The following is a 16,056-nucleotide window of genomic DNA, read 5'->3' as shown; positions in this document are numbered from 1 at the left end:
CCATCTATTTTTAGGTCAAAAATCCCTAAAATCGCTTCAGAATTCTAAACAATCTTTTAAGCAAGCCTATCTTCATCCAAGGAAGCATGCAAACAGATTTTATGCTTGGTCTACAGGATCATTACTTGCAGTTTTAGGAACCCATGGTTTTCTGTTTTTTTGTGAGTTTTTTTCTTGCTGTGCCATGCATCATTATCATATGATTAATCACTGCCGCTTTCTCCATTATTTCAGTCAGCTATGGCCAAAGAGCTATTTGGTGAATTTTTTGTTTCCAAAAAGAAACTGTCCATCATTTACATAACAAGTGGCCCAGTGAAACATATGCAAATTGATGTTCAAAGCCTGACAAAAGCATACTGAACATCTTCTGAGTTGTATTCTGATAAAAAGGTATTACTTGGTTACAAAGCAGTATTCTTAATTAGTACCCACAGCAGCACAGGTTTTGAACATCTTTTCTACACAGAATATTCTGACCCAATTGCCCCTAAGAAAAGAACAGAACAATACCAGTGACATTGATGGGAATGATGCAAGAAGAAATCACTTGAGCATCTTGTTTCATCTTCTCCTCTGGCGTCGGGAGAGGTAGTGCTTTGCTCCAGTTGGTCTGCTTGTCCAGTGTGGAGGGGATATTGTGTACTGGGTTTTTCGGCCTCTGTCCTAACATGGCATCTGTATCTTCATCCTCCGGGGGATGGGACTGCAAAGGTAGTACATTGGGACTCAACCATCAGCGTTTATATATAACACACATATAAGGAATTTCACAGTTTAGTTAAGAAAGATTTGGTCAGAAATAAGCTTTTAGGTCTAAGGAAGAATTCCTATAAATAGTAAACACAGCTAATTGAAAGTTCTAATTTGAATAATAAAGTGACACAAGAGGAAAAAGTAAGTTAAATAAATATGTTTTTCAGGTCTAATGGAATTTTACCAGAAATCCCTAAACTTCAATCTAAAGAAAAATGTCTTTAATGCAGTAAGAGGTAGAGCCACTTTCTCGATATCCATCTTGCCATAAATTCCTATTGAAATTCTTGAGAGCTCTAGATGCTTAGGATCAAAGGGAAGAGATGATTTGGATGCCTATTAAACATTTTTTTTTTTTTTTTTTTTTTTTTTTTTTTTTTTTTTTTTTACCTATTAAACATTTTTGAAAATGTGCCAAAAAAATCAGGAGACATTCCAGAACACATCATCTGAAGGACAAAAACCACCTAATCTGAGAGACCGGATTAAAACACAAGGAGTTATTTTACTCCAGGACTATGAAGTTTGTGAATAACATTTAAAAAATACTGTATGCCCATGGAAAAGCAAAAGGGAAGAATCTCCCACCAATCTATAGTGAAAATATGAATAATGTTGGGGGAATTTAAATGAATTTCTTTTTCAAATCTGGAAGAATAAAACAGTCCATATTTATTATCTTTCATCTTTACAGTGCTAAGCTTTTCTTCTAGCTGTGTAGTTAGAAGCCTTGACTTATATAGGACATTATATAGGACATTTGAAAATTCTCCATCCAAACCTTTGATAGATATTAATATTGTCTGACTTTGATTTCAGGTTTGGGTTCCTAGCCCAGATTATTAAAAAAAAAAAAAGGCTCCATCCCAATTTTGATTTCAGATTATTAAAAGACTTAGTTTCCATTACTGAAACTTGTTTTATTTCGTTCCATTATTTAGAGGAAGGCAGACTTTGTAGGAAAAAAATAATAATTTTCCTTTTGTTCTAGTTTGATTTTAATAATATTCTATCCTAAAGTCAGGGCCATTAAAATTTTTTCTCATCTTCATATTTGGAAGCCTTATGCCCTGTTGACTCAGAGGATTTCACATATTGCCAAATAAACTGTTCTTAAGTCCCCTTAAAGAGAAGGTTCTAGAGCCGGTTGTTTAAATTAACCCCCAACATTTGCTTACCTTGTCATAGGTATCTTCAATGCCCCCTAATACACTCAACAGGATATGATCCCCCCTTTGAGAAAAATTTGTTTGCCATGAATGTTTTAGTAAAAACATTGCAACCTTCTTTTTCCCTTCAGCTTTTGTGCAGACTCCCAGGGAAGCGAATAGCTCAAATAAAGTTGGAGCACAAAAGACTGTTTCCTAGGTAACTTCCAAAAAGAAAAAAAAAAGTTTGGTGCATGCAAAAAGAGAGACAGAAAGAGAGAGCGAGCACAAGAGCTGGGGAGAAACCCCCACCACCAATGGCCACATTTTGTAGGTGATTCCTTCCTTGAATAACAATGGGCTGAGAAACAAAGAAAGAATAGTGACCTGACTACAGGCTCTGACCAGCAGACAAAAGCACTTTTCATTTAATGGTGACAGGGACAATTGACTGCTAGAGAATCCTTTTGCCCTGTTGTCTTTTTTTAAAATTATTATTTGAGAAGATGAACCTTTACAGTTTTGATAAATACAAGACAAACCTTTATAGTTTTGATAAATATAAGGCAAGTGGAAATTCTTTCCTCTGAACTACAAAGTCCAGGAGTAGTGTTAGATGATGCTCTTGTTGAACAGAGCCTTATTTGCAACTTAGGTGTGTGTGTGTGTGTGTGTGTGTGTGTGTGTGTGTGTGTGTGTAGGGGGAAGTAAATGGGAAGAAAAGCCAATGAATGGCATGGCTGTCTAAGTTATATTTTAATTCAAGTTAGGAAAATACCCATTCTTTAAATTGATTTAAAAGAATATCTGTGCTAATTAGAAACAACAGAGTTTGCCATAAAGAGAAGAAAGTGAAAGTGCCTGGAGAGAGTGAAGTAGGGTGCAATGGAATGTTTTGAGAACCAGTACCTTTCTACTCCATGGGGTCATGTGGCAACACTCAGTGGGGGAGGGCGAACGGGTGCTGTTAAACTATGAACATGAAATGCAAAAAAAAGAAAAAAAAATTAAAACATGCACACAACACACTGTATACCCTGGTTAAGACAAATATATGATATTAATGAATGAATGTAATGGGATGACATTTTCCTTTTTCCTTCCTTCCTTCATTTTTATTTTATGAGAAGTAGCGTAAATTGTGCTTAAGAGCACAGACTCTGGAGCTAGACCAAGTTCAAATCCTGGCTCTATCACTTATTCGCTATGTAACTGGAACAAATACTCAACTCTTCTTTTTAAAAAAATATATATATTTTATTTCTTTTTTACAGAGAGGAAGAGAGAGGGATAGAGAGTTAGAAACATCGATGAGAGAGAAATATTGATCAGCTGCCTCTTGCACACCCCCTACTGGGGATGTGCCTACAACCAAGGTAAGTGCCCTTAACCGGAATCGAACCTGGGACTCTTCAGTCTACAGGCTGACACTCTATCTGCTGAGCCAAACCGGTTTCGGCCAATTACTCAACTCTTCTAAGGTCAGTTTCCTCATCTGTAGGGTATAAAAATAATAGATTCTACCTTCCAGGACTGTTTTGAGGATTAAACGAGTAAATATCACAAAAGACTTAAAAAAGTCCTGGCACATAATAAACTCTATATGTTAGCATCAGCTACTACTATCACTATTATTATTAGCCCTACTTTGCAGCTGTAAAGATCTGTGAAATTGTTTTTGTAAATTGTAACTTTAATTTTCTATCTTTCAGATACCAATCCCATTTGCTAATTGGGAAAAGAATGAATTATTATCTTTCCTTGGAGTGAGTTTATTTTCCTATGAACTACTTGGAAGAAAATTTCCTGTGGAAAAAGCCCTCTTCTGGACTGTTCAGAAATTGTCTCTTGCTCATATTCATTGACTGTATTTGATGACAGGGACAGTTTTATGGGCATGTGACCTGTGCAGTCACACAGGACCCCGCACTGAGAAGGACTTCACACGTCACTGTCTTGAAATTCTTAGTTTTTGAGTTAGGGGCCTACATTTTCATTTTGCACTGGGACCCGGAAATTATGTAGCTGATCTTGTTTGGAGACTAATCTGGTAACCAGAATCCACTTTTCAGTATCTACTAAGACATTAGAACTCTTTTAAAATTCTAAACCATGCCAGCGTTGGGTTCAATTGGACTTCTATTACAGCATTTTCCATGTGGCATGACTTTAATGTAACATGAATTATCCCTGGTGTGTCTTTTTTTCATTTATTAAGTTGAAAATTTCTAGAGGTCAGGAGCTATATTTCATTTTCCTTTCAGGCTTTCATGATGCCAACAAAATGCCTCCTCATTGTGAGAGCTCTAACAAACTATTTGTAAACTTGAATGATACCAGTTCTGCGCTTTTTAACAGTGATAGGAAACCAAAATAAAGTAAGAGTCATACTCAAAATCTCAGGAGAAAGCAGGTGCCACAAATTCCAAGAGAACTTACCATCTTAGTGCAAATAGGTGAAAACAAACAGAGGAAACCACAAGCAACTCTTGGTTCCACTGGTGTCATGGTACTGACAAATGCTGGTTCTAGTTATTCTTAAGCCATTGGCATGTATGCATTGTTGTCGATTAGTTTTTAAGCATAGCAAACGCCATCTCCTCAGGCATAGTTAATTTTGATCTATATATTATTTAAGACAAATGATTTTGTAGGGTCTATCTATGGCTTCCCCACTGAAAGTGATCATTTTGATAGATATGGCATATGTGGCCTGAGTTCAGACACTTAATCTGGCTCTCTCATAAGAAGCAGTCACAGATAATGATGTGCAGGTCTCAAGTAAGACACTGGGGTATACAAATAGAGGGAAAACTCATGGAAATAAGAAAAAAAGGAGCCTGACACCAAAACCTACATGGTAAAGGAATTTGTTTCCAAGAAACCAAAGGCTTTGGTGTCTCATGAAAGTATTTCAAAAAGTAAAACAGCAGGAAACTGCTTGGCAGAAAACTGTTAACTGAGCGGGACTTATAAATATGTCAAACATAAACAATATCGGGAACGGGTAGGACGTATGAATACATCCTTGAAATATATGTTGCGCCTCGAGAGGGACAGTATATATTTTTTGTAATCTTTTTAAAAAAATATTTTATTGATTTTTTACAGAGAGGAAGGAAAGGGGAGGGATAAAGGGTTAGAAATATCGATGAGAAGAGAGAGAAACATCGATCAGCTGCCTCTTGCACACCCCCCACTGGGGATGTGCCGGCAACCAAGGTACATGCCCTTGACCGGAATCGAACCTGGGACCTTTAGGTCCGAAGGCCGACGCTCTATCCACTGAGCCAAACCAGTTTCGGCTATTTTTTTGTAATCTTTATCATTGTTTGTAAAATTTATAATTTTTAAATTCGACGTGTCCATTTTTTTTGTTGGTATTCTTTTTTTTTGTAATTTTGTATTTTCCTTTGTGCTTTATAGATATAAATAAATGAAAAAAATATATATATATATATTTCATTTATTTTCATTAAGTATAAATTTAAAAAAATATATGAAATTATGTCCTCCAGGCGTGACGTACTGACACGTCCTAGTGAAAGAGTACTCACCGGTTACAGGTTGTGTCATTAAAAAGGGAACTCCCCGGTTAACAGGTTAATGATATTAATATATTAACTTTGGTAACTTGTCTTATATCTCCTAAGTCACTTCTGTTATTTTTTTTCAGGAATGAGAGATAAGGAGTAATTTTTTTTATCTGTTTGAGAAATCCCCAGTCCCATTAAACAAGCATGAGGTAACACCTGGAAATAACTAAAAATAGTCCAGAGAGAGACTGCTCAGACTATTCAGTTTGGGTCACGAATATTAAGTCAAGGTCTCTGTGCGTTACACTCCACAGAATATTCCTTTTTAACTAATCATTCTCTTGATACTGACTCCAACCTCTTGCTTGTGAGGGATGAAATTAGGTGCTCTTGAGCTTGTCTGTGGAAGGATTTGTTCTTTGGTTCTACCACCTAGACACAAGCACTTGAATCCCTGCAGATAGTCAGTTGATTCAGAGTATTTTGATTTATAATATCCAAATAGGCTATGTTTTTATTTCTGCCATGAATTAGTAACTATGTTAGTATAGTGTTTTAAAGAAACATCTTTTCTAGGTGTTTGGTCAAAGGAGGTAAAATTGTTCTGATTAGAATTTTATGTGATGAATGCAATAATCAGTTCATAGATTTTTTTCCTAAATTATCTAGAAATAAAACTGCAAAATAACTGATACCTCAGGCATCTCTGCATGGCTCAGTATGCCACTCCTTAATGGGTACAGATGGATCAGGTTAGGAAAAGCTGCGTGATCATACTTGTATACTGCAGTAAAATATTCTTTAAAGGCTCCTTTTAAATGAATCTTATTGCTTATTCTGGGTAAGACTTTTAAGGGTAGGAACCATTTCTTGTTCATAACTGTGTTTCATAACTGAGCCTCCATAATGTTCAATGAATATTTGTTGTACTGCTAGCACCCCCGTGTTACACAAGCAAAACAATCCTCTCTAAAGGTATAATATCAAATTATGTCCACATATGATTGTTCAGCACAGCATTGTCAAAGTGAAAGATAATAAGGTAAAGGAGGAGACGAGAGAGCATGAGCAAGAAACATACCAAACAACAAATTATAGAAGCAGACCCAAAGTAACTCCTGCTTTAGAATTATTACTCCATGCAGGAATAGCAGTGAACCACCTTGACTTCCCCAGAATAAGTGTGTGGAAAGATTGTTAGACCATTCATTCATTCATTCATTCATTCATTCATTCAAGAGCATTTCTTTGATGAGAGTAAAAATCAGCCCCAATGGAACAAATAAATTAAAAATAATATTTCTCTCATGAGTATAGGCATATTCACTGCATAATTATTAAATAAATATAAATAATTATGCAGTGAGCATGCATATACTAATTATGCAGTGAGTATAAATAATTAAATTCATTGCATAATCATTTAGATTTTTTTTTTCTGTACTTTTGAAAATTTTCATAATGAGATGTTGGAGAAAAAGATTTCTCCTTTCTTTTCCAGGCTTCCATTCTGACCTTCCTAACACTGATTTTGAGAAGCCTTAGACTTTAAGTTGCACCATTTTAGAATCAGCCACTACCAGTTATGCCCATCTTGTCCCTGACAAAAGATAATTCTTTGATGCTTTCATCCTATTCTTGTCCCTTTTGGCCTATCAGTTATACTCTCAAATCCTTTCCCTACCTTCTCATAAATCTGCTTCAACAAAAGCTAGTTACAGTTATGGTGGGTGTTCAAAACAAGACATAATAGACATTATACTCAAAAGCAGTCTAAGACATTTCTTTGGTGAGTAACAAGATACATTTTCCAAACCCCAATATTTCTAATGTTGTGTATAAGAAAAGTTCATTTCTTCACTTTTTGTGGCTATTTCTCCAAAGACCTCAAGATTTTCCCAGTCCTTTCTCTTACTGCCAAAACAAAAAACCATCCCTCCACATTTTACTTTTTTTGTTTTATTTTATATACTGATGGGTTTTATTTTGTTTCAGAACTTTCCAAAAGACATCTGTTAAAATGTTGTGGGTATTCCAGCAGGAAATGTTTTGAAAAATTGGCTTTGGCTTGTGATCTAACTGATACCACATGGCACTTATAGCAGTTGACTTTCAGAACTGATTTATTACTATCATGCTGTTTTAAACATGAAAATTATTTACTTGAGAATGGATGTTGTGCAAGAAAGCCCACTGCATGGGAGAACATGTTTGCAAATGTTATTAAATCTAGTAATAATTAATGTTGTTTTCTAATACTTTTTTAAATCGAATTTATTTAAACAATACAACAAAATTTAATCAACAATATAGTTGCCGTTGTTTTCTACTACTTGTGCCCAATGCTCAGGAAGCATTTCAATCCCTCTGTTGTAAAATTCTTGTGATTTTGATGCAAAAAAATTCGGTCAATGCATTTTTGAGGCATTCTTCATTATTAAATTTTTTTCCAAGAAGAAAGTTTTGCAAAGAACGAAACAAATGGTAATCGGAAGGGGCAATATCAGGAGAATATGCAGGTTGAGGGAGAACTTCCCATTCCAACTGGCGCAGTTTTTCAGCAGTGATTCTTGCAGTATGCGGTCGTGCGTTATCGTGGTGAAGAATTACGCCCTTCCGATTAAGCAGCGCGGGTTCTTTTTCTCTTAAAGCTTGGGCTAACCTTTCCAATTGGGCACTATACACTGCACTTGTAATGGTTTGGTTAGATGGTAAAAGTTCATAATGAAGAATTCCTTTAAAATTCCACCAAACACACAACATCACTTTTTTCGCATGCAAGTCAGGTTTTGGCGTGGGCTGTGGGGCCTCATTTTTGTCCAAACATTGAGGCCACCTTTTCAAATTAACATACAGCACCCATTTTTCATCTCCAGTAACAATTTGCTCTAAAAACGGCAAACGGTTTTGACAAGAGAGGAGCGAACTGCAAATTGTGACTCTTTGATTACGGTTGTTGTTGGTCAACTCATGAGGAACCCATTTTCCAAACTTTTGGACTTTGCCAAGTGCACGCAATTGATTGGAAATTGTTTTTTGTGAACAATTTAAAGTTGTCGCAAGCTCTTGTTGGGTAATTTGAGGATTTTGCACCAAAAGAGCTTGAAGAGCTTCTTGATCAAAATTGGACACACGGCCTCGACCACTCTTGTCATCTAACGAAAAATTTCCCTCACGAAATTTCTCAAACCAACGCTGGCATTTTCTGGCGCTAACTGCATCTTGACCAAGAGTACTACAGATGTTTTTTGCAGCCTCACTTGCTTTTCTTCCTAATTGGAACTCGTAAAGCATGCAGTGCTGAATATGCTCTTCATCCGCCATCTTCTTAGCCCTAGTTTTGCAACAAAAACCAAACCAAACACAAACTTTTTCAAGCAAAACTTGTTAATTGCACTTCACAGGTTCTGTAGATACCACGTGTTTGAAGGTTATGTCAATACAAGTCAACGCCAAGCAAGATTTTAAACGAATGTTGAAAACGACATTAATTATTACTAGACCCGATATCTCTGATGATGGTTTAATCTCCACATTTTATAAGGAACTCATACAACTTAACAAAAGGAAGATAAACAATCCAATCAAAAATGGGCAAATAGACACTTTTAGAAAGAGGACATACAAAAGGCAAAGAGATATATGAAAACATGCTCAAAGTCACTAATCATCTAAGAGATGCAAATCAAAACAACAATGCGGTACCATCTCACACCTGTCAGAATGGCTATCATCAACAAATCAACAAATGACAAGTGCTGGCGAGGATGTGGAGAAAAAAGAACCCTGGTGCGCTGCTGGTGGGAATGCAGTCCAGCCACTGTGGAAAACATTATGGAGTTTTGTCAAAAAACTAAAAATGGAACTCCCATTTGACCCAGTAATCTCACTTCTAGAAACATATACAAAGAAATCAGAAACACCAATCAGACAGGATATATACACGCCTATGTTCATAGAAGCACAATTTACAATAGCTAATATTTGGAAACAGCCTAAGTGCCCATCAGCAGATCAGTGGATTAAAAATCTGTGCCCATCAGCAGATGAGTGGATTAAAAAACTGTGATACATCTAAACAATGCTGTAGAAAAGAAGGAACTCTTTGCAACAGCATGGATGGATCTGGAGAACATCATGCTAAGCAAAATAAACCAGTCAGAGAAAGATAAACATCACATGATCTCACTATTTGTGGAATATTATGAACATCATAAACTGATGAACAAAAATAGAGCCAGAGGAGAAAACTAGTATTTTAGAATATAATAGAAGTAATCCTGTTATATGCAGATTTTTAATCTTTCCTACAACTTTCCTACAACTTAACTAGTGCTCTAAGACAGATTTTATATACAGAGCACTAAGTTAGGTATGCAATTTTACCTATATGTTCTCAAAAATTCTAGTTTAGCACTTCTTAGTTGGGATTCAGGAATCTGTGTTTTAACAACTCCACCAGGTGATTCTCATCATGAGAGAAAGTTGGGAAACACTGTTCTAGATAATGGTTGTAGGCTAGGAGTGAGCTATTTGGGTATAGATGTGTACTGGGTTCTTCTTATAACTACATTATACATTAATATAAATTTAAAACATGAAAATGCATAACTAATCACGCTGGGGGAAATGACCTTATTATTGATACGTCTGCTTTTCCAAACCATGCTTTATTTCTCTTCCCTAACAGATATTGCTACCATAAAGTCCTCAACTCTCCAGAGAAGTACTTTGCAAAAAACAAACAAAATAAAACACACACACACAAAACACATACAAAATACAGTCATAGTAGGGGATTTTAACACCCATCGACATCAATAGATAGATTTTCCAGACAGAAAACCAACAAGGAAACAGAAGTCTTAAATGACGTAGATCACATAGATTGAACTGATATCTTTAGAGCATTTCACCTCAAAGCAGCAGAAGATACATTCTTTTATACTGTACATGTAACATATTTGGGATAGACCATATGTTTGGACACAGAATGAGTCTCAATACATTTAGGAAGACTGAAATCACATCAAGCATCTTATATGACCATAATAGTATGGAAATAGAAATTAATCATAAGAAAAAAATGAAAAACTCAAAAGACATGGACACTAAATAACATGTTACTAAACTATGAATGGGTTAACAATGATATTAAGGAAGAAATAAAAAAGATATCTTGAAACAAATGAAAATAAGAATGTAACAACAACAACAAAAATCTATGGGAAACAACCAAAGCAGTCCTAAGAGGGAAATTCATAGCATTGTACACCTATCTCAAGAAATAAACAAAAATCTCAAATAAACAATCTGTCATTACCCTTAAAGGTAACTAGAAAAAGAACAACAACAAAAAAAAAGCACAAAGTGAGTAGAACAAAGGAAATAATAAAACTAAGAGCAGAAATAAAATAGTCTTAAAAAAAGGCAAAAAAATTTTTGAGTCTAAAAAACAATGGAAAAGCTCAATGAAACCAAGAGCCAAATAAACCTAACACAAAATAGTAAGCTCTTCTTCATTTTATTTATTTATTTTATATTTTTGTTGATTTCAGAAAGGAGGGAGGGAGGGGATGAGGGAAGGAGGGAGGGAGGGAGGGAGGGAGGGAGGGAGGGAGGGAGGGGAGAGAGAGACATCAATGATGACTGAGAATCATTGATCGGCTGCTTTCTGCACGCCCCACACTAGGGATCGAGCCCACAACCCAGGCATGTGCCTTTGACCAGAATCGAACCCAGGACCCTTCAGTCCACAGGCCGATGCACTATTCACTGAGCCAAACCAGCTAGGGCAGTGCTCCATTATAGAATCCTTCTATAATAGATGATAGATGTTTTGAGTATAAGACAACCCCTTAGTGAGCAGACCTTGAAAGGCAATGGCATTGGTGTAGTTTTCATTCAAAGGGAGGCTTTCTGAAATACAGTGTGTTAACTGCAAAGAATATTTCTTCCCTTTGATCCCAGCTGGAACTGAACAAAAATTATAAGGATGATGGAAAGCAAAATGATATTTATATATTTTAAAGTCCAGGGATACTTTGTTTAATAGGCTTCTATTAATGAAGCACCTTAAATGTGTAGAGCATAACAAAACTGTATTTTGAAGCATGTATGGAAAGTAGTTCCTGCATGAATGGAAAAGAGTGCTCCAAGGAGGCTAGAACACTTCCTGCTGCCACTCAGTTGTTTATTCACTGGAATTGCTCTGCACTGTCAAGAAGAACACAAAACAAGGTCCACTGGACCATCATCACTATGATGTTGATGCCAGCAAGTAGCTTATTCATCCCCTGTGACCAGCTTTGCTAATTAGTGGGGTCACTATCAAGGGCGACTTAGTGTCAGTCCTCAAAGGTGGCTAGCACCAAATAAAATCCACAAGTGGGGAACAGGCTTTGAAGTGCAGGGAACGGAAGGAGACTTTGAACTGCTGCAAACAGCACAAACACACTCACCCAAATCGCAGGAGCTGGCAGCATGAGTCCCAGAACATCCCAGAGACTCGGGGAGAGTTCCTCCCTCACCCTCTATGTTTTGCCCTCAGCTAGGTGCTCCAAGGGTGTGTGGAAACTCAAGAGATGTTGCACATTTAGTCTCACTCTAGATGACACTTTTCCTTCACAACTCAGGTCAGATGTGGCAAAAGCCCAGGGTGGGGGTCACACTTGACCTTATCACATCAAATAATAAAAAAAAAAGATAATACCTTCTCATACATGAGCCATGCACATTCTGTTTTAACTTTTAACCCTGTTTCCTTATCCTTCACACACACTGTTTTGAATCAACACTTTTTTAGTATGGCTCTGTGAATGTTATGGAATAGATGCATGTAATCCTACCACAACAAGAATTCAGAACATTGCCATTAGCTACACTTTCCCTTTATAGTCAAAGTCTCCTCCCATTCCTAGCCCCTGGGACCCACTAATCTCTTCTCCATCACGACAGTTTTGTCTTTCTGAAAGTGTCATATAAACGGAATCATACCTTTTGAGACTGGCTTCTTTCATTCAGCATAATGCCTTTCAGATCCATCCTAGTTATTGTGTGTATCAGTAATTCATTCTTTTTTATTGTGAGTAGTATTCCATTGCCTGCTTATAATTTGAATTTGAACAATGAATTACTAGTAAATGTCTCAGGCATGCAGGGGAATGTCAACCTGAGAATATTCTATAATAATGTGTACAAAGAAGTAATTTTATTGGCTGTTCCACAGCCAGGCTAATGTTTTAAAAAGAAAGAATTCCAAAAAACTAAAATCTACAACAATTTTTTTCTTTATTTTTCAGAATATTTCATATAAACCAGGCTCATTGGCTAATACTTTAGGTAGCTATTGTGCTGGCTATTAAGATGTCTGACAGCTCTAAATCTGTTCTTGCATATTCTACATGTTTATGATTGAACTCTGCAAACATCATTTCTTCCTCGCCAGCTACATTCTGTTAGCTTCTTCCCTAGGAGTATCAGCTGTTGATTGTAGTTACTATCTCTGTGTCACCTCACTTTTCCATTTATCATGTCAATGTTATAATAACTCCCTTTAGAAATATTTCTGTTAAAGTAACTAGTATGGTTTCTATTTTCCTGACTCGACCATGATTGATAAAATATGTGCTACCAAGCTTTCACCTCTGGTTTGCTTGTATCAGAGGCATCTAAAATATTGAAGGTACTTGTTCCTTCTGGTTTCTTAGACCAGTGGTTGGCAAACTGCAGCTCGCAAGCCACATGCGGCTCTTTGACCCCTAAAGTGTGGCTCTTCCACAAAATACCTCAGCCTAGGCGAGTCTATTTTGAAGAAGTGGCCTTAGAAGAAATTTAAGTTTAAAAAATTGGCTCTCCAAAGAAATTTCAATCATTGTACTGTTGATATTTGGCTCTGTTGACTAATGAGTTTGCCGACCACTGTCTTAGAACAATGAGGAAAATAGGAAGCAATGTGATGTTCTGTAAAGTGTCAAGACAATAATGATCTTTGCAGCTTATGACAGAGAGCAGGAGTGCTGACATAGTCTCAAAATCAAAGTGTTTCTGGTGACCCTTGAAAATGGTTATAGAGGGGAAAAGTATTTGCTGGGTTCAATAGCTGTTTCATTGCACATGTTTGGTGCTGTGCTGATTTGCTCCAAATATGCCACATTGAAACAGCAGCTACAATGAAGGTCACAAGTTAATTACAGCCAGTCTCCAAGATCCATCTACCTTCTGCAAAGACCAGACAGGTAAGTTAAATGGAGAGTGTGACAGACATCACCATTCCTGCAATCTTATGTTTTAAACTAATGTCACATTCTTCTCTCCCTACTATACTAAGAAAAAGCCTCTAGAAATTGAAGAAATTATCCCTATACATGCATGGCCTGGTATTTTCATAAAGCAATGCTCTTTCTGATCATGTTACTTCTCTGCCCTTCAATAATTTCCTAAGCCCATGGAATAAATTCAAGCTTTTTAATCTGGCATTCAAGATCCTTCAAGATCTGATCTATTAAAGCATTGCAGCCAAAACAAAATATCTGAATTCATGTATAAGCACTGTACTTTCTCCTGTCTCTGTATGATTGCTCTCTTGGTTTCCTCAACCTTTAATCCTTTTCTTCCCAGCATTCACATCAAAGTCTACCCCATCCTTCAAGGCCTTGCCAAATGTTACCTTTAACATGAAGTTTAATCCTAAAATCCAACCTCATTCTAACACTACACACCAGTTACACCTTATAGTCACTACCATATCATTTCTTTAGATGACAGAGATTATGTCTCACTCATTTTTGTATACATTTAGTACTTATTGGTAGCAGCTGCCCAATTGTTGTTGGTATTTTGTTTTATTTTTTAAAACGAAGAAATACAATGGGATAGGGGCATTTCAAATGGAGATACTGTTTTAAGAGTGCAGGATAGTTTCTTGGGATATATTCCTAGAAGTAGGATCACTGGGTCAAATGGGAGTTCTATTTTTACTAGTTTTTTGAGGAAACTCCATATTGCTCTCCACAGTAGCTACACCAGTCTGCATTCCCACCAGCAGGGCAAGAGGGTTCCTTTTTCTCCACATCCTCACCAGCACTTGTCATTTGTTGATTTGTTGATGATAGCTGTTCTGACAGATGTGAGATGGTACTGCATTGTCATTTTGATTTTCATCTCTTAGATGATTAGTGACTTTGAGCAGGTTTTCATATGTCTATTGGCCTTCCTTCTGTCTTCTTTTGAAAAGTATCTATTTAGGTCAGTTGCCCATTTTTTGATTGGTTTGTTTAACTTCCTTTTATTAAGTTGTATGAGTTCCCAAGAAACTAGAAACACGAATCTGAAAGGATATATGCACCCCTATGTTCATAGAAGCACAATTCACCATAGCTAAGATTTGGAAACAGCCTAAGTGCCCATCAGCAGATGAGTGGATTAAAAAACTGTGGTACGCCAAAACCTGTTTGGCTCAGTGGATAGAGTGTCGGCCTGCGAACTAAAGGGTCCAGGGTTTGATTCCGGTCAAGGGCATGTACCTTGGCTGTGGGCACATCTCCAGTAGGGGGTGTGCAAGAGGCAGCTGGTCAATGATTCTCTCTCATTGATGTTTCTAACTCTCTATCCCTCTCTCTTCCACTCTGTAAAAAATCAATAAAATAATAATAATAATAATAATAATAATAATAATAATAATAAAACCTGTGGTACATCTACACAATGGAATACTATGCTGCAGTAAAAAATGAGTTCTTACCATTTGCAACAACATGGATGGAACTGAAGAGCATTATGTTAAGTGAAATAAGCCAGGCAGAGAAAGGTAAATATCACACGTTCTCACTCATTTATAGAATATAATGAATAACATAAACTGATGAACAAAAACAGATTCAGGGAGAGAGAAACATTGATCAGGATGTCAAACCTCAGGGAAGGTAGGGAAGGGTGGGGGTAAAGGGGAGAGACCAACCAAAGGACTTATATGCATGCATATAAGCTTAATCAATGGACACAGACAGCAGGGAGGTAAGGGCATGAATGGGGATTTGGAGGGCAATGGGGGAATAAGGACACATATGTAATGCCATAATCAATAAAGAAATTAAAAAAAAGAGTGCAGGATATTTTCTAGATGAGTACATATAGTTTGGTTTGACTGAGGTCTAATATCTGTGCAAAGGATTTGTGGGAAATCCATCTGGAAAAATAAGTTAGGACCAGATTGTACAGAGGTAAGAGAGTAGGACTAAGTATTTGAACACGACTTTAGGCAGAATGAAGCAATTGAAGGCATAGGATTACAGAATTTGTATATCAAAGGTTCTCCTACCAAGGTTATAATTTTTGTTAACTGGTTTAAGGGAGCAAATTAGATGTGACAAAAGAAAATACCTAAGCTTAAGCAAGAGAGACTGGATGGACACAACCATTTTAAGACAGGTCATAAATCAACAGAATACTTCTGAGAGAGCTTGCAAAACCATAAAGATAGTTTATAAAAGCAAAACAAGATTTGTCTAGGACACTGTGGTGTATATAATTCTTTTATAGCAAGAGAAAACCTTCGTCAGTATTTCTCAGTTGCAGTTCTTATAAACCAATAGAATATCACACATCTCTAAATGTGG

The 16,056-nt window shown here is 36.6% G+C and overlaps 1 protein-coding gene across 4 annotated transcripts in view; it reads right to left on the bottom strand.

The window, feature by feature from the left end:
* NHS (NHS actin remodeling regulator) overlaps positions 1 to 16,056 on the bottom strand; it is a 333,341-nt gene that overhangs the window by 18,012 nt on the left and 299,273 nt on the right. For 2 of the 4 annotated variants that reach the window (XM_036439580.2, XM_036439583.2), the window contains exons 4-5: positions 2,814 to 2,876; positions 514 to 706 (exon numbers count right to left, since the gene is read on the bottom strand). In XM_036439580.2, the coding sequence (XP_036295473.1) occupies positions 514 to 706; positions 2,814 to 2,876 (256 nt within the window). The remainder of the gene's footprint in view (positions 1 to 513; positions 707 to 2,813; positions 2,877 to 16,056) is intronic. The other 2 variants (XM_036439581.2, XM_036439584.2) reach the window with 1 other exon arrangement.

The sequence above is a fragment of the Pipistrellus kuhlii genome, unplaced genomic scaffold (genome assembly GCF_014108245.1).
Source record: "Pipistrellus kuhlii isolate mPipKuh1 unplaced genomic scaffold, mPipKuh1.p scaffold_m20_p_16, whole genome shotgun sequence".
Classification (NCBI taxonomy): domain Eukaryota; kingdom Metazoa; phylum Chordata; class Mammalia; order Chiroptera; family Vespertilionidae; genus Pipistrellus; species Pipistrellus kuhlii.
This window is presented reverse-complemented; position numbering and strand designations above follow the sequence as displayed.